This window comes from Daucus carota, chromosome 7 (assembly GCF_001625215.2).
Source record: "Daucus carota subsp. sativus chromosome 7, DH1 v3.0, whole genome shotgun sequence".
Classification (NCBI taxonomy): domain Eukaryota; kingdom Viridiplantae; phylum Streptophyta; class Magnoliopsida; order Apiales; family Apiaceae; genus Daucus; species Daucus carota.
Genome location: NC_030387.2, coordinates 24945251 through 24963389, shown reverse-complemented (window position 1 = coordinate 24963389; position 18139 = coordinate 24945251). Strand labels below are relative to the sequence as shown.

The following is an 18139-nucleotide window of genomic DNA, read 5'->3' as shown; positions in this document are numbered from 1 at the left end:
TAATCTGTCAACTGGTTTCTAATATATTTCTTCTGTATTCTGCTTCCCAACCACACAGTGATTGCAGAACTAGCGCTCGCGGGTAAGATCTTAAGCCTTTAAACAACTGCTTTAGTTATATTTAATAACAAGCTAAAACTTATAAAATTCAGACCGAAAAGAGACAATAGTTTCTTAAGCTCTGGAATACTCATTTGTATTGTTCTGTTCAATATATTGATACAAGAGAGATTATTTTTCAAGATCTACGCAAAGTCGCAAACTATATACAATAAATGAATTAATGACTCAAAAACTTTTTAAATCAGAAATTATTCCAAGACTCGAAGCATGTTATCAGAAATAATACCACAAACTCCTGTCAAATTTATTACAGCACTCAATCACTAATATCACAAATAATATTGCAGGCTCGTATCACAATAACCTGATATATCACATTAACCATACCAATCGATGAATCGAACCAAGAACCCTAACTTCCGTTTATTACAAGTCGTTTCACTATAGTTACAATATTTTATTAATATGTGTGGGCTGCATTGCCTTGCAGGCGTTTGGGCTTCCATTTTGGTCGTTCTTTTATCTTTCTTGGTGTATATAAGCATAGGTGAGCAAACCGATTCACCTCTCTGGTATATTATCTTTATGCAAGTGACTTTTAACTTAGTTTTGTTTTCTGCCTTTTCTTCACCACCGCACAGGATTCGAGGAGTTGCTGGGTAAGATTTAATCTTCGGTACTCTATGATGAATACAGTCTGCGTCTGGTCAGGGGAAAAAGATAAATAAAACAATCCGGCCTACATAACTAACTGTGTACAAAATTTTGTGCATAATGATATGAGGGTGAGTTTTAATTGGAATGAAATCCCAACTAAAACCCAACACATTAATTGTCACCTCATATGTACACAATTTTGTGCACTGCTCAAATTTTATATGTTTAGAAGATTTTGATTGGTGTGGTTATTGTATGTGCAAGGGGTCCATCATTATTAAGAAATGAAATCCAATCAAAATGAGTTAAACTTATAAATTTTAGTGTTTATCATGTGTTCATGACACATCTTAGCAAAACTGTTTTTTAATTATTTTTCTGAATAAAATGATGGTTAAACTTTTATTCAAAAAAAAATAAAAAAATTATTGAACTATATTTTATAGGAGTCTCAAAATGCGTGGACAATGAACATATACAATTTAGCGGGACGGTGGGAGTATCTTTATAATATAAGATTGTGTTTGAAAACATGTATTTCATTTTAAATTTTGAATTTCAAATGACATGATTTGGGATGTCATTTAAAATTCTTAATTTTATACTACAATTTGAAAGTCCTCGATTTCAAATGAAATTCAAATTCAACCTTTTTTTATATTCAAAACATGTCAAGAATTTTTAATGAAATTCAAGTTTCCAAACAGGTCATAATATTAGTTAACAAAATATAGCACTTCAAACACAATGTTTAAGAATGTGCTAAAATAGATAATGAGGCCGTTTGGTTGAGCTTAAAATAAGTGATTCTTGTTAAAAATAAAAAAGTGGAGTAGAAGTTAGAAGCAAATTACGACTTATAAGTGATTAAAGTGTCAGGAAAATAAGTAGAAGTCCAGAAAAAAAATTAGCATTCCTAACTTTTTATAAGTGCTTCTTGATATTTTACACAAACGGTACAAATGTTATACTTTTTTTGAGCAGATAATGTCATACTTAAATATATATTCAGAACAAATTATAAATGAAATTATACCTCTCGCAATGAATAATTTGGGTAGTTTGATTTAGTTAGTTTTACGTTTATTTCATTCAATTTATAGCTACGCAACTGAGCATGAAATCTATTTTAGTATCAAACTGTATTTTTTTTATTTTATATTGTTATAATAGTTACATTTGTTTTGATATTAACATTGACTTGCTCTAACAATTCCTAAACAAACATCGGCTCCATTTTCATTACAACCTAAAACAATCCAATTTAAAGAGTGGAACTTGTTACCCATGAATGGACTCACAAATTCAAAATTAAAAGTGTCTAGATTAATTTTTAAGGCTTTTTTATTCATAACCACGTTTTTAATCTTATTTTCAAAAATACTACCTTCTCCAATTTTATTTTCAAAAATACTACTTTCTCTAAAATATTTTCAAAAATACTATGGTTGCATATGAGGTTGCATTCAGTTGATTCTATTGCAATCCAATGGCCCCGCCAGGGGCACCCATACATCAGTTGCAACTTACAGTTTTCAGTTGCATATGAGGTACTATGTATGGGTGCCCCTGGCGGGGCCATTGGATTGCAATAGAATCAACTGAATGCAACCTCATATGCAACTAAATGCAACCTCATATGCAACTAAATGCAACTGAAAATTGTAAGTTGCAATATATATATATATATATATATATATATATATATATATATATATATAGAGAGAGAGAGAGAGAGAGAGAGAGAGTCATACTCCAATAGAAACCAAATTAGCCTAAAAACTAAAAACCAGTTTCTGGACAGTTTTTTATCACTATTTTTAACTACAGTCTACAGAAATCACTAATTTGTACATAACATATCACTAATTTATATATAGCATATCTCACGAATATAAATATGTATATATACATATATGCAACGTATATGATCATCATCTTCACCCAAATCGTAATAATGGACCTCTTACCACCATTACCAGACGTTTCTATGACTTGCCACCATTGTCTATCATCACCAATAGTCACATACACTTTCCATCATAACTTACAAAACTAGCGACTACTTCCCATCATCATACAACTTCTCTTGCGGCTTCCTACCGCCAAAAACCTTCCTACGGATGAAATTGATCATCTATAATCGATTATCAATAGTTTAGATAAGTGGATTTTTTCAATTTTGATAATAAAAATCGTTGTTTACATACTATATAAAAACAGTGGTTAGTGCAGTATAAATTAGTGATACCCGTAGTTATAAATAGTGGTAGGGAAACTGGTTTCTAGTTTTTATTTTAATAGTGGTTTCTATTTGATCATGAGCCTATATATATATATATATATATATATATATATATATATATATATATATATATATATATATATATATGGATTCCAAAGATTAGGTCGAAAATGACATTTGAAAACTGTAACTTGAAATCAGAAATTCAGTTGCATATATGGTTGCATATGCAACCACCGTATTTTTGGAAAATATTTTAAAAAAGATAGTATTTTTGAAAATATTTTAGAGAAGGTAGTACTTTTGAAAATAAGATTAGAGAAGGTAGTATTTTTGAAAATAAGATTGAAAAAACAGTATACAAGATAATTCCCCTAATTTTTATCGTGCCCTTGTATTTTAAATTTTTTGTTAGAGAACTGTTATATTTATTGCATAATTTTTAATTTTTTAATACGAAAACGTTGAATTTTGTTTAATAATTTTAGTCTCATCCATGAGTGGCGACTATGTATATAGCTTTGAAACATAATTTGCCAGTAAAGTCAAATTTTGAATTAGGTTTGACAAAACTGTAAAAATGTCAAAAAAAAAAAAAAATCCATAACCGGGGAGAAGCCCCCCTATTTTTTCAGAATAGGTGCATGATCAACATATATTTTACCCTCTCTTCTAAGCAGGTAGCAGGTAATACTGAGTACGTTTAGTTTGATTTATTATAATATTAATTGTTTACGATGAACTGAGATTTCTAAAATAAATTATTTTTGTTTTTGGATTTGTCCTTTCTGCAGCCATTTTCATAACTGCAAGATTTTTGTGTGGAATACTATTTCTTTTAGTATTTCTTGTATACAAATTAAAGAGAAGACACATGTCAACGTATGACAACATTGAAGACTTCCTGCAAGGTCAAAACAATCTCATGCCTATTAGGTATACTTACTCCCAAATCAAGAAATTCACCAAAGGATTCAAAGTTAAACTGGGTGAAGGGGGCTTTGGTACTGTATATAAAGGAAAACTTCGAAGTGGTCATGTGGTAGCTGTTAAAATATTAAGCAATTACAAAGCCAATGGCCAAGATTTCATCAATGAAGTTGGTACAATTGGTAGGATCCATCATGTTAGCATTGTGAGGCTTGTTGGCTATTGTGTTGAGGGTCCAAAACATGCTCTCATCTATGAATACATGTCTAATGGATCTCTTGATAAATACATTTTCAAAGATGGAGATGAAGATGGTGGAGTCACTACTTTGAGTAGTGAAAAGATCTATGAGATTTCTTGCAAAGTGGCATGTGGCATTGAGTATCTACATCGAGGTTGTGACATGCAAATCTTGCATTTTGATATCAAGCCTCATAACATCCTCCTCGATGAGAATTTCAATCCAAAAATATCTGATTTTGGCCTTGCAAAATTACGTTCTACTGATGATTGCACTGTGACTATGACTGCCGCAAGGGGAACAATGGGCTATATGGCGCCTGAATTATTTTACAAAAATATTGGAGGTGTTTCTTACAAGGCGGATGTTTATAGCTTTGGGATGTTGTTGATGGAAATGGCGGGAAAAAGAAAAAATTTGAATCCTTATGTGGATCAAAGTAGCGAGATTTACTTTCCTTCATGGATTTATGACCAAATTAGGGAAGGAAAGGAAATACAAACAGAAGATGCGTCTGATATTGAAAAAGAGTTGGTTAAGAAGATGATTATTGTAGCAATGTGGTGTATACAGATGAAGCCGATTGAGCGTCCTTCAATGAACAAAGTTATTGAAATGCTTGAAGGGGACCTTGAACTTTTGGTGATGCCTCCTAAACCTCTGATTTGTCCACAAGAAACCCCTGGAACTGAAGATCAAGAACTTGATTAAAGTTCTTCAAACTGATGACGTGATAATGAAATTCTGAATATGAAGAAGAGACAATGATTAGCCCTATTCAGATTACTTGATTTGCCGAATTATGAACTATTTGTGTGAAGCATGTATGATTTTCCGAATTGTGAACTATCTGTGTTAAGCATGTATGGTTTTCCGAATTATGAACTATCTGTGTGAAGCATGTAATGCAAGTTAGTAGTACTTATTTTCATTCGATGGGTGTTTTCAGTTTTCTAGTTCTGAAGACTGAAATCTTGGTCACACGGTTCCAGACTTCCAGAGCTGTTAATTCACAGAACTTTGTTTATATATTGGTGTTCTCACAGAAAGCCGGTGTTTGCAAGGGAAAACTAGGATGTCTGCGACTCAAACTAAACTTGCAATACTTGCGGCCAAATAAAAATTAGTATTAGTTAGATCAATTTTATTATTTCTCTCTAAAGATTGAGTGTCATTTGACCTGTCCAGGCCAAATTTCGGAAAATTATTGAAATATTTTTAAAAATTATATGCAATCTTCTACAATGTTTTTTTCACTTTATTAAAATTATAAAAAAATAATTTGTCATTTACAATCAAAAGTTAGTCAATTTAATCACAAAAATTATACTACTAATCTGAAACGGTATCTAATCGATTTGGTAAATTTTGGAGCAGAGGAGGTAGTCAAGTACGTATTAAAAGCATAGCTTATGGAAACAACATCGTAACTCTCCCAAGTATAAAGAATCTGACAAAAAAAAAAGTATTACACAGTTATTTCTACCTAAAGACAGTTATTTCTACCTAAAGACAGTTATTTCTGCAAAATCTACATATTAAAGACAGTTTAGTCTATTATTTCTACCTAAGAGAATAATAGAATTGATACACAGTTATACAGAGTAGCATACACCAGTATTGCGATACATAATAGGATAAAGTATTCGAAAAGGTTTAAAATCTAAACCAAGATTTTCTCAAAGTTTGCAGCACAATTACTTATTTGATTCCCGAATCCATCATTCTTGTATAGTGTTATAGACTACAGTTGCAGCACGACACGAATTTTGAGAGAAATTTAACTTCAGTCTTTCATGAGCCTTCAAATACAAGTAACTGTGGCAACTGGAGCACAATATCTTATATCCGGAACACTCCTGAGCTTATATTGAAAAATATTGGAAGTAGGTTACATTATTTACCTATTACATCTTTGTAGAGATCGTGAACTTGTTCTTTTTAACGGCTGGCTTAAGAATTTGAAACGAGCACATCAAATTTCCATCAATGCTCATCATTGCACCAGCATTGTCAAATTCGCCACAGTAATTTGGGGCAGAAAATATGGTGACAAGTTGCCTCTCAGCAAAGAATTCATAACCATCCTCCACAACCTATATACAAACATATTTAGTAACCAGAAAAATGGTTAGTTAGGGGAGAAGAAAATATAAACATTTAGCTACTAAACCTGATGAGCACGACAAACAAGGTCCAAGTCATGCTTTGCTAAGAACTCTGCCACCTTATCAGGACCAAAGGTAAAAGACACTCCTCGATCATTCATTCCCCATCCTTTCACATCGCTACTTGGATCTGACCAGAGTAAATCACATAGCAAGCCCGTGTCTGGTATAGCAGTCGGCCTTGGCAAGTTTTTTATTTGATCCAAGTTCACAAGATCAGGGGAAAGGCCCCCATGCATGCACAATATCTTATCATCTATTAGAGCCGCCACCGGAAGACAATTAAAACAGTCAGTGAAGGCTTTCCATAGTTTCACACTAAATCGTCGCTTACATTCATCATAAAATCCATAAATCCTGTTGATAGAGGCACATTCATGGTTTCCCCTGAGAAGGAAAAAGTTCTCTGGATATTTGATTTTGTAAGCGAGCAAGAGGCATATAGTTTCCAAACTCTGCTTTCCACGATCGACATAGTCTCCTAAAAAAAGATAATTTGCTTGAGGAGGAAAACCACCATATTCGAAGAGACGTAATAAATCACTGTACTGCCCATGAATATCCCCTGAGATATAAACACAAAGATTAAGTAATAAGGATACAGAGGCAAAAGGGCTTCATAGAAGAGAAAATGTTCCACACCAAACCCAACATTAGTTCTGATTTTTAATCAAAGACAGATGACATTTAACCAGTGTGTGTATTGGTTGGGGGGGTGGGGGGAGTGAACGCGACATACTTGCTCGAATCAGAATACATAACAAAACTATATGTCAGACACGTATTCTTGCAAATTTAAACCACATGACATACTTGCTCGAATCAGAATACATAACAAAACTATATGTCAGACACGTATTCTTGCAAATTTAAACCACCATACTGCAAAAATGTGGATCCATACACAGATATTAAGGTCAGATAATACAAGATTTTATAGGTGTATTCCATGATAGCCACAGAAAATATGTCTAATCGCTGGAGGGGGGATGGCTGGGTGGGTGGAAGAGTGAGAGAGAGGGGGTGTACTCACGAAGCACCATTAATTGCTCATGTTTTTTGCCAAAATAATTTTAATCACAAATTTAACAAGAACAATAATACTTGGCATAGTCTGAACTTTCAAGCATATAGAGAAAAGCTAACATAGTAGAAATATCAATAATGAAGCATTATTTATAGAATATAGGTTTATATATTTCTAATAAAAATAATTATAATTAATTTTCTACATACTAATACTCATCATATATAGCATTTTCAAGTGATATACTAACATTTATGTACAAGAACATTGCACATAAATTAAAGATAAAAGATAAAAGTGTTAATGCACCAAAGTTGAAAACAACCAATAACATCTATCATATAAATTATCTTTAAGTGATACTTTTTTCATTGAAAGAGAGAACACATATATTTTAATGTGAATGCCAGGGGCCACATCACCTATCCGCAGTTTAGACACCCATTCTAGGATTTGTGTCTTTCTTCTATAAAAAGTGCGGACAGTTTATTGTCAACAACACTTGCTAGGGATCTCCACCCATAATAGTATAGTGTAGATAGAAGTGTGCTTTTCATAATCGTGCTAAATCGCACTTATTATAATCACACTTCACACACCTTGTGGATAAGCACGAAACGCAATTACTTGCGCTTACTTGAGCACTTTTAACAACACTGTACCTACCAATTGTGCTTTCTTTGTTGTTCAAAAGTGCCTTACTGCTTATCAGAACTCAGATGAATCATAACACAGACCTTTTTAGGATATAGAAAGTGACTGATCGAATTAAATAGGTAGCTCAGTATTTTCATGGATTAAAATACAGCAGCAGTGACTGATAATGCAAGATAAGATCAAGACACAAGCACCAGTATACAAGTACACAACTTTCTACTTTTACTTTCATATATAACAAAAAAATAATGAAGAGAACAGGAATCCACATCGATATTTGGTGAGCAACCCTGATCCATACTTTATATTATTCCAAGCTTTTACAACATTAGATGCTGCTTTAAACAACTAAATGGACCCTATTGTGTAAGCATCTTCCAGGGTGACCATGTCCTTAGTCTGAGATGGTGGAAAGTGGAATACAGACCAAACCTGGCTCCTATAGATCTTTGTAGGCAATTTAAAACAAACATGACGAAAAATACAAAAATTTAAGGATTTTATTCTGGAGTATGATATTAATGTCATAATTACTACTGTTGGAAATTTTATTGAATAGCAAGCTGTTTCACTGATCTAGATATACACATCTCCCCACTTGAAGAATTAACAATCACTTATATATGTAAAGATGTGTTTAGAAATCCAAAAACAGCATTATCATCACATATATTATTCCTCTTCAAGCACATCTTACCTTCTCTTTGGTAATGTATAAAGTTGCGTTTATGTGTGCATAAAACCAAAAATACAATCACACCACCCCCCGTGATTTTCAAATAACTAAAACAAGTAGCACATTGTAAAATTAGAAGAATCAAGTCTCCCCCTTCTTGTTCTTGATTATTGTCCACTGAAAGAACATACTTTCCTCTCTAGGAAATCATAAACAATTCACTAATATTCACCTATCTGGTAAATCATAAATTAACAATCAACCTAAAAAACCCACTTGAAACCATCAATTTCTTCTAGCAAACCAAACAAAAATAACCAAAAAGAAAGAAGAGTGAAATAAAAGTAAAGCACAAACAAAATACCGCAAATCTTGATGGGAGCTTCAAGTTCAAGAAGATTAGGCTGATTAAAGAAGATATCACGAGCTGTTGCACAAAGCTGTTTGATTTCGGACTCTGAGAGCTGAACGGGTTTACCCGGTTTGGATGATCGGACCTCAATTAGCCTTTCGATTAGTTTATCAACGGCTACTCCATCCATCTTAACACTAAGCAATCAAAACCACCCTCTAATCTTTCTTCATATAAAATTTACTAAATTGATTTTGTGTTATTACAAGACACAGACACAGTGTGTGCAGAGAGCAGTGATAGTCAAATGCTGTTGTACATAGATTCACAACAAATGGACTGCTCAAACTTCAAACTGGCCCATTTCTGTCTTTTTTTCTCTTTTATTTTTAGTACAAAAATGAAAATTTATTTGACTGGTACTAGTTTCTAAATTGATCTGACGTGGAAAGCATTATTTTTGGGCACCCAGTCATGTTTTTAAGCAAAGAAAAAGATGAATGCGACATTTAACTGTTTTCTCTTTTACAAAAGATTATAAATAGGAAATTGTATACTCCCTCCGTCCCGCTCAATTGTTTATATTGGAGGGGGACACGGAGACCAAAACAATGTATAAAAAATGAGTAAAGTTAGATGAAAATATCAATATTTAATAATAGATTTGAGATAGTGGAGGAAGGTAGTTCGTGTAATAGTAGTTTTTATTGTTAAATATGAGATAGTAGGGGTAGATAGTGGGTGTAATGATGTGAAAAACTTACTATTTATGGTAACGTAAAAAAATGAAAGGGACATCCCAAAATATAATAACTTTAAAGAAATGAGAGGGACAGAGGGAGTAGTTCACAGGCGTCTCAAATCTAGTGTACATCTCAAATTCACAAAAAAAATATTTAATTAAAAATTAACACCATACGTAAGTATCTGGTATGAATAAAAAAGTATGCCAATACACGAGTCCATTATTAAGAAGTGTAATCCAATCAAAGCAAGGTAAATTTATCAATTTTTCAATTTTTGTGCTTATTGCGCCCATGATAATACAGTAGAAAAACCATCTATATAAATATTGCAAATGTTAGTTCAAAGAATGTACATCCTACTTTGGGTACTTTGCAGCCTGGAGAAGGCTAAAAAAGAGGGGCAGTGAAAATTGAAGGAAATTGATTTCTCCGATATAATTAATGCAACAATTGCTTTTAAGATGCAATACAGTCACAGTTACATTACACTTGAAATATGATCTGCTGGGTGCATATGCCCTTTTTAGCTATACATGAAACAATGCGATGTTAGTGTAACTATTACTATTTTAACTCTTACATACATTGTGACCCAGCAATAACTGATACAACGTGATACAATCGGGGAGCTCATCCTTCATGTGAAGGAGAATTCATCAATTTCTCAATTGGAAGGTATATCTGACAAAATTTGCTTCATCTTCTCGTAAGTCATAAAAACGATACCGATACTTGGAACCACCTTGTAGTATTCAGGAAGAATCCCTCTATACAAACCGCGTAATCCTTCTGCTCTTACTATATGTCGAAAAGTACCAAAAAGACCTGTCTTGTAAACACGAGCTCGGCCACCTGCTCCTTCCAGTTGCATCCGCCGCCTCACAAGATCTAGCGGGAATGTAACTGCCAAAGTACAATAGAAGATGAGACAAACTGGAAATTACATATGCTAATTGGTCCACAGATCAACTGACTGAAAGTTGAGCAGGCAATGGCTTCATTCATTTAAAGTGGTGTGCAATTAGAGATATACATACACAAACCAAATTTTACTAAAAAATAAACCCTAATTTCTTACACTGTTGAGTAATGAGTAATGACATCTACTCTCTTAGACTAAATCTGATTTTTATAGATCACCCAAAAGACTGGAGAGGTGTATAAAGCTAAAATGCATGTGAAAGTCTGAGGTCAGCTAGTACCATCAATACAACAGTATATATATTACATTTGCATCTTTACCTTACCATGTATTTCACTGCAGTATATATATTTTCAGAACTTGCAACTGACCCTTCAAGTTCGAACATTAACAGATAGTGCCAAATGTGTATTTCACTTTAGTATATATTTTCCAAGACTTGCAACTAACATATGAAGTTTGAATAATAATGGATAGTGCCAAATGTAAAATGTCTGCACCCTACAGAAGGAAAAAATCTTTAGAGATCAAAATATCTTATTAAAAAATAACAGACGGCGAAACAGAATGGAATTAGTAAAAGATGCAATATTAACTTCAAAAATATATTCAAACACATTAATTATTAACTGCCATATCTCTTTCAAAAGAAAAGGCATTAGGGGATCATAACATGTGTGGTACACTTCTTCAAGTCAACAAAATATCATTTACTATTGTTTCATATATCATTAAAAGAGGATAGCAGGCCAAATTCAATTGGGTTGCGAAGATTTTAGCTATAGCACTAGTAATTGAAAACTTTAGCAGGAAACTGAAAGAAGGTAACACTTGTGCTAAACCCTATTTGCTACAAAAGCATTATTCAAACATACCTTTTTGTGTAATAACTTATAACTTATAAGACATACCATTTTGATTGTGAAGGCTTAAATTTAGCCTTAAAGAAGAATTTTAGCAATTAAGGTTTTAATTAAAGCTACTCGGGCTTTGAATTTATCGGGGGCAAAAAAAGAGAAATATTATTTTTCAGCGTGTGCCTACTAAAGCACCCTGAAAAGCCGGTGCACTATCATTCTGAGATCAATTTGCACCTATGCATCCCAGAAAATTCAGCGAAAAGCCGAAAACACATTAGCAGCAGAGTTTCAAACAGATATTTGCATATCAAAGCCACATTATATATGCACCCTATTTGATAAAATGGATTTGACGAAAACAGTAGAAAGGTGAACTTGCAAGTAACCGTTATATTTTGTCCACAAACCCAATTTCTTTTGTAATCCTCCCTATTGGCGCATGAATCATGATTCAAGTCCCATGAGGAACAGGATGTCACTATCTATTAGACATGGGAATATGTCAGCCCAGCTCAGGACAGCCCACATTAAGAGACAGTTTTTTTAGGGCAAACGGAAGCTTAAGTTATGGTTCGTCAAATTATAGGATGAAGGGGATCTGTATTGCATGTGGTAGAATTGATGTTGCTGCACATAATTGCTGAGCCATAAAATTACTGGCACTTAAAAGCATCATCACGTCTTGCACAGACTCTTTCTTTACGGCCATTATTGTTTATCAGTGAATTTGTTTAATGGAGGGGGGAGGGGATGAAGGGTAGACTATGTGTTGACTTTGTTACTTAATTATAAAAGGTTATGTTCAAAGTTATGCTACAAATCGATTTTTGTTTAAAGCTTCTGCGATGCAAACTGCAACCAAGCCTCATTCTAACAGCAACTGGCCAAAGGAATACATTTTGGAAATTGCAAACTGTACACGTACACATCCAGGTCCCAACGATGAGTAGACTAAAAAGGATCCAACACTACATTTGAGCACATTAAATGTAATTCTCACAAAGACTTTAGATTTTATCATGCATACAGCATGGAAGGACAAAATAGTTCTACACACATGCGCACTTGATCCCACTATCTGTGGCATTGCCTAATTTCAGGTAACCTCTTTTCGGCTACCACATCATATATAAAATTAAACAAATCCAGCACAGAAATGGGAATATACAACCAAGGGCCATGAAATAATACACTTCAACAGTATATAACAGGAAGACACTTAAACCTGCTACTTTCGTAGTTAAGAATATTGTGTTCAAAGAAAATTAAAGATTGAACGCCACATTATGAAATTAGATTAAGATTAGTCGAACCTGAACTGAAAAAACACGGGACAGCTAAATACATTGCAGTTTTAACTTGTATTTGCATCTAATTCCGTCAAATTGAAGAAACATGAGATAATAGCAGATTTATTCACGTGACGATCAGTAGCTATAGCCAAAAGAGCTGTGCATTGAATTTATATGGAAATATACTTCTTTATCATTAGGTTTACATTGTGCAAACGAAAATTTTAACATATAATCACAGTTTAAGGATTTTAGTAATGACATACTGTAGTCTTCAATCTTTTCATGGTCTTTTTAACTTTCACATATTCTCAAGGAAAAACTACTCTACTAATATATTCCCCAAGATAGAATTCTATATCCCACATTACAAGCTTACATAAAAACACTAGTTAAAGAGAAATACTCAAACCAAATATAACACATATTTAAGGGATAGTGTTATACTTTGTTTTTAATTTTTCTAAATAGATATTAAAATATTAGGAAAAATCCCCTTGATGCAGAAGCACAGAAGTTCAAATGCTTCAACCATGATATACTGTATCAGGAATGTTCAAAAAAACTAGCAAGAATTTGTTAATCTCTAATGTGCTTAACTTCACTCACCCACTTTCCTAAGATATGGTTCTCATTTTCAACATCAACTAAAAGTCCAACTTAACTTCTTATATGCAGAAGTCTCTTAATTCGGCAGATTAATTAAGGGTTAATGTGCATCTGAAAGGTCTTCCCCTGTAAAGACCCTACTTTCCAATTAAACAGCCTCTTGAATATATAAATATAACCACCACAACATAATATTCATATTAGCATTTGCTTGTAGTAAATTTAGGAAAGAGGCTCTGCAGTTCAACTTCCATTCCATGTGCTGGCATATAAATATATGAAATAGGACTAATGCAGATCCAGAAGACTGGGTCTGGGCTTTACATAACATATTAAATCACGGATTAAGTCAACATAACATCCTAACGTTCAGTCAGGTTTTTCCAATTGGATTTCCTTTTGCAGGTAGAAGTAGGGCATTTCACTCACCTGGAAACTTGCAAGTACAGTTTGGAGGGAGGCGGGCGTCGACCCAACCTTATGAGTATTCGGACTATAACAGTTCCGATGAACAGTCACTCACTTTTGACAGTTATACGATTCCAGAAGATGATCCAGAATTGGGGCAATCACGCTCAAGCAGGAACAAGAACTCCTATTATCATTACAATCCCCGACACTTTTTGTGGCAACTGCAGACATATATGTCTTTAATCTAGCCTTGTGTATTCGACAAGCAAATCACCAAGAGGAACTTGTGTTTCTTTATTTTGGCTCAAACCCATTTAAGTCTCACGTATAATCAGATCCGTTTTATTTACTGATATTTTATTGATCAGATACTCCTAAGAAAGTTGAAAACCCTAAAGATCCATAACTAGATCGAGAAAAATAGAAGACCCGGCTATATGTAACGCATATCACTGAATGTGAAGTCCAAAAGACACTACTTTTACTCGTAAAAAGCTACATAAAATTTTCACAATATCTTATGCTAGAAAAAGACCCGCAAAGAAATAATCTCTATATTAATTTGTTCCAATTTTCCTTTTCATTGTCATCACGTCATTCAATTTACTTATTTTTTAGTTTTATTTATATTTTTAGGGAAAGGGTAAGGGTTTCAGCTAGACTGACTACTGATTCTTGAGTAATGAACCAGTGAGAGGTTGATGATTTCATCATAACCGCCAAACTTCGAGCAAATTGCACCAACATGAGAAGCATACCCAGAGAGGTTCACTCTCATGTTTCGTTAGACTGCAATCATGGTTACAATCCTCATGACTGAACCAACTGCAATATCGGGAGAGTCAGTTATCAAAAAATGTAGTAGATCTCAAGGTAATTCCGCATTTATTCTTATATGAAAATAAAGTTAATTTGGAATGACATAAAGCTTCAAAATGTAACTTTTTTGTCATTTTCCTTACTAATGTTTTCAAGTGCCAGATAAACTTGTTCTGTTGTCTCTGGATCTAAGGGTCAGTCTGGTTAAACACCTAGTGCAAAGCCTGCGTCTCAACCTGCTTCTCTGCATAAAAAGCATTGAAGAGAGCTCCAGGCGTTAACTTCTTTCGCTATGTACTATCAACATGGCCTAGTAATAGAATTCAATCACTGCTTATTTGATATTAAACTATATGAAAGCTCTCGGTGACAAGATTATAAACAGATTTATTTCGTATTACACAAAGATACCTGAATTTATAAAACCCCTGCACTTTAACCTATTATAGACTTCTCAAGTATGACTGCAAGTTCAGATCTGTGAGATAAAATTTATAAAAACTAGAAGAGGCATACCATCCACAAACATACTGCTACTAGTAAAACCTGCACAAATACACTAAGAATAGCAGCAGTGCCAACACGAAGAACTTGACTCTAAAAATGAATGACTTTTTAACAAAACCAGGAATGAGTTCATTATGCTTCCAAAACACATTTGAAAGGATTATTCAACAAATCAAACGACCCCCTCCTTATCTAAGTTTTATTCAGGAAAAAGCAGAGGAAAAAACATAATAATTGCACAAGCAACATTAATAAAATGCACAAAATGCAGGGTAATATAGACAACATCAGTCAAGTGCTGTTCAAAAATTATATGCAACACTCATTCTGCCTCATCCAATTCCTAAGAACTTTGTCTTTCATAATACTAAAACATGGTTATAGGGCAAACAAGGGCTGTTCCATCACTTAAAATAGTAAGGTACAGACATGCATTGATATATTAGGATGACTCACCTGTTGATGATGCAACACCAGATAGACTGCCACAAGCAAGGCTAACAAGGACAGTAGAGTCGTTGGGTCTGCTCCCATATCATAAAAATAGATAACAGTTTAATCCACATTGTTTTGAGCAAAACAATGAGAGGAGAAGAATATGCCTTACATTACATAGTTTTTTGCAATTAGGATAGAGGGAGAAAAAGATTTATTATAGAATTACCTATGTGACAGCCAATAAGATCTCACGGTGTCATATACGGAGAAACTAATCGCCAAGTTGGGACCAACACCCTGCATTAGTGGCACAATTGACAATTACATAGAGATAACAATAAATATAGCTGAGACAGCAATTACAACTGATAAATACCAACAAAGTTGCTCCAAGTCCTTTATAGAGGCCAAACACCCCTTCTTCTTTGCTGATGGTACGTAAAGTATGCCCAATGCCTCTGTAGTATATTACATTTGTCTGGATAAACAGAACACAGTCTAAGTAAAACAAGCTTCACAGATGAACAAAGTAATGATCGTTTTATTGCCTCAGAAATGAGGATTGAAGCACAAAAGAGCAAGCATGCATTACTGGGTATTACCTGAGCAGCCAGACGGGTCCGCACAAGATCCAATGGGTAAGTAACAGAGGCAGCAGTTATTCCAGCAAGACCACCACTAAAGAGTCGTATGCCAAGGTCGGTACTTATATTTTCATTACCATTTTCAATCCCCAAAACAACTTGTAGTAACTGCAAAGTAAAATTATATCCGATTCAATGACAGCAAGATAAAAGGATAGTTCATGTATGCAAACATTAGTACGCATATATGAAATCCTCAACAGAAAGGTTGTACCAACATTCTTGTAGCGCTCAAAAGCATAAAAACTGATGGAAGAATAAGGAAGACGATGAGCAATAGTAACCAAATTTCCCTTCCATAAAGCACGAAATCCTTCTTCTGAGATAATACGTGAAGCCTCGCGCCATATACAGGCTTTTCTCATGCTAGCAACATCACAATGCATGCCTTGCACCTGCAGAAACAGATGTATAGTATTACATCACAAGGTTTACTGATATTATAACAGATTTTGCATTAATTATGTTGTCCCTTTTTCCAGTATGTCACACATTTCCAGTTCACTCGCTTTTCAAGTATACAGAGAGGTAGAATGAGGATTGAAAATATGACATTTGGCAATACGGGGGAGGGGAAGGAGAAAAAAAAACATCGCTACTAGGCTATCATAGCAAAAGGGTAGGTCTTGCAGCTATATCAAGTTATAGTAAGCACCACCTCCTGTTCCATTCTCTTCTTTATTTTAAAGTTTTGGCATTCATCCTTTTAACCACGCTCAAAACAAATACAATCAAACTTACCAAGTGGCATCCTACTAATTGGTCCTACAAAGAAGATGCACTGTCATAGTACACTAATTAAAATACAAACCAGATATTTCTATACAGTAAACCATTTCTCGACTCTACACCTAAAGAATAATGATATCACGTAAAGCAAATCCAAACTTACAAATAACGAAAAGAATTCACAAAATAACATAGACTCTAACTAAGACATAACCCTAGAATTGGTTCAAAACACACCCACATCCATCAAGATTCCACCTTTACAATCCAAAATCATCATAAACCTAATTATAATTCCAATTCTTCACAAAGCACTAACTTCTAATAAACCCAAAATCAAAAAACTGAAATTTAAGTAGAGAATGAACCTGAAACAGGATAGTAAGACGAGCGAGCGGAGCCGTACATGTCTTACTCACAGCGCCGGCGACACCGCCGGCGAGAAGCTGCGAAATCGTGCCGATCTGCGATTGATGATGGTGCATCGCTCTCCGTGTCTGCTGCTGGGACACAATCTTGTGCGCCGCCGCAGCACCTGCCCCAGCGCCGTCGGCGACGAGGCCGCCGTGGCCGGAATTAAGGACGGTAGCTTCCGTTTGCATTCGTAATAATTAAAGAGATAAATATCGAAAATTGTGCGTTGCGTGGTGTGTGAACGAATAATAAAGATTACAAAAAAGAGAAGCGAGTCGGTTAAAGAGGACGGTGGAGTGGATGTATACTTACATTAACATAAAATTATACTTACACGCGAGTGAGGATATGTGGTAAGAATATTCTGCTAAGACCGCCACATGTGCCCTTTCTTCATTTTAATTTTCTTTTCTTACTCCCTCCGTCCTCTTTTACATGTTCATTTTGACTTTTGACCAGTCAAATTGACTACATTTTGACTGAACTTTACATATATTAGATTAGATAATTGAGAAAAATAATAAAAATTATATCATTAGAAAATATATTGAGTCTATATTAATATGCAACTTTTAGATTATTTTTTTTTTTGGTCAGGTGCAACTTTTAGATTTTAGAAATATTAGATAGATAACTCGTAATGTTTAGTCAAAAGTTGGTCAATTTGACTTCTCGAAAAGTAAAATGGACATGTAAAAGGGGACGGAGGGAGTACATTTTTTTCCTTTTCGT

The 18139-nt window shown here is 34.1% G+C and overlaps 3 protein-coding genes across 8 annotated transcripts in view; 1 reads left to right on the top strand and 2 right to left on the bottom strand.

Moving 5' to 3' along the window:
* The window catches only part of LOC108194081 (rust resistance kinase Lr10-like), a 31813-nt gene extending 26746 nt beyond the window's left edge, over positions 1–5067 (top strand). The window contains exons 3-6 of the mRNA XM_064081086.1: positions 59–82; positions 554–610; positions 705–722; positions 3760–5067. Of these exons, the coding sequence (XP_063937156.1) occupies positions 59–82; positions 554–610; positions 705–722; positions 3760–4847 (1187 nt within the window). The 3' untranslated portion in view covers positions 4848–5067. The remainder of the gene's footprint in view (positions 1–58; positions 83–553; positions 611–704; positions 723–3759) is intronic.
* Positions 5068–5668: 601 nt separating this feature from the next.
* LOC108193297 (serine/threonine-protein phosphatase PP1 isozyme 3) lies at positions 5669–9387 on the bottom strand. Its single transcript, XM_017359898.2, has 3 exons — positions 9029–9387; positions 6310–6869; positions 5669–6232 (listed from the first exon to the last, which is right to left on the bottom strand). The coding sequence occupies exons 1-3, from the start codon at positions 9204–9206 to the stop codon at positions 6044–6046; spliced, it is 927 nt and encodes a 308-aa protein (XP_017215387.1). The 5' UTR covers positions 9207–9387; the 3' UTR covers positions 5669–6043.
* A 779-nt stretch (positions 9388–10166) lies between these two features.
* LOC108196023 (uncharacterized) lies at positions 10167–17750 on the bottom strand. Of its 6 annotated transcripts, none has more exons than XR_010285937.1 (9): positions 17362–17750; positions 16483–16659; positions 16223–16372; positions 15997–16098; positions 15847–15917; positions 15639–15706; positions 14819–14919; positions 11010–14681; positions 10526–10665 (listed from the first exon to the last, which is right to left on the bottom strand). XR_010285937.1 is itself a non-coding variant. In XM_017363078.2 (7 exons), exons 1-7 carry the CDS (start codon positions 17593–17595, stop codon positions 10427–10429), a joined length of 1041 nt encoding a protein of 346 aa, XP_017218567.1. In that variant the 5' UTR covers positions 17596–17748; the 3' UTR covers positions 10167–10426. The 6 variants fall into 6 exon arrangements, 2 of the variants coding, with proteins under 2 accessions (XP_017218567.1, XP_063938368.1); XR_010285938.1 differs by having other exon boundaries at positions 10527–10665; positions 14615–14681; XR_001801705.2 differs by having other exon boundaries at positions 10167–14681.
* Positions 17751–18139: the final 389 nt, after the last annotated feature.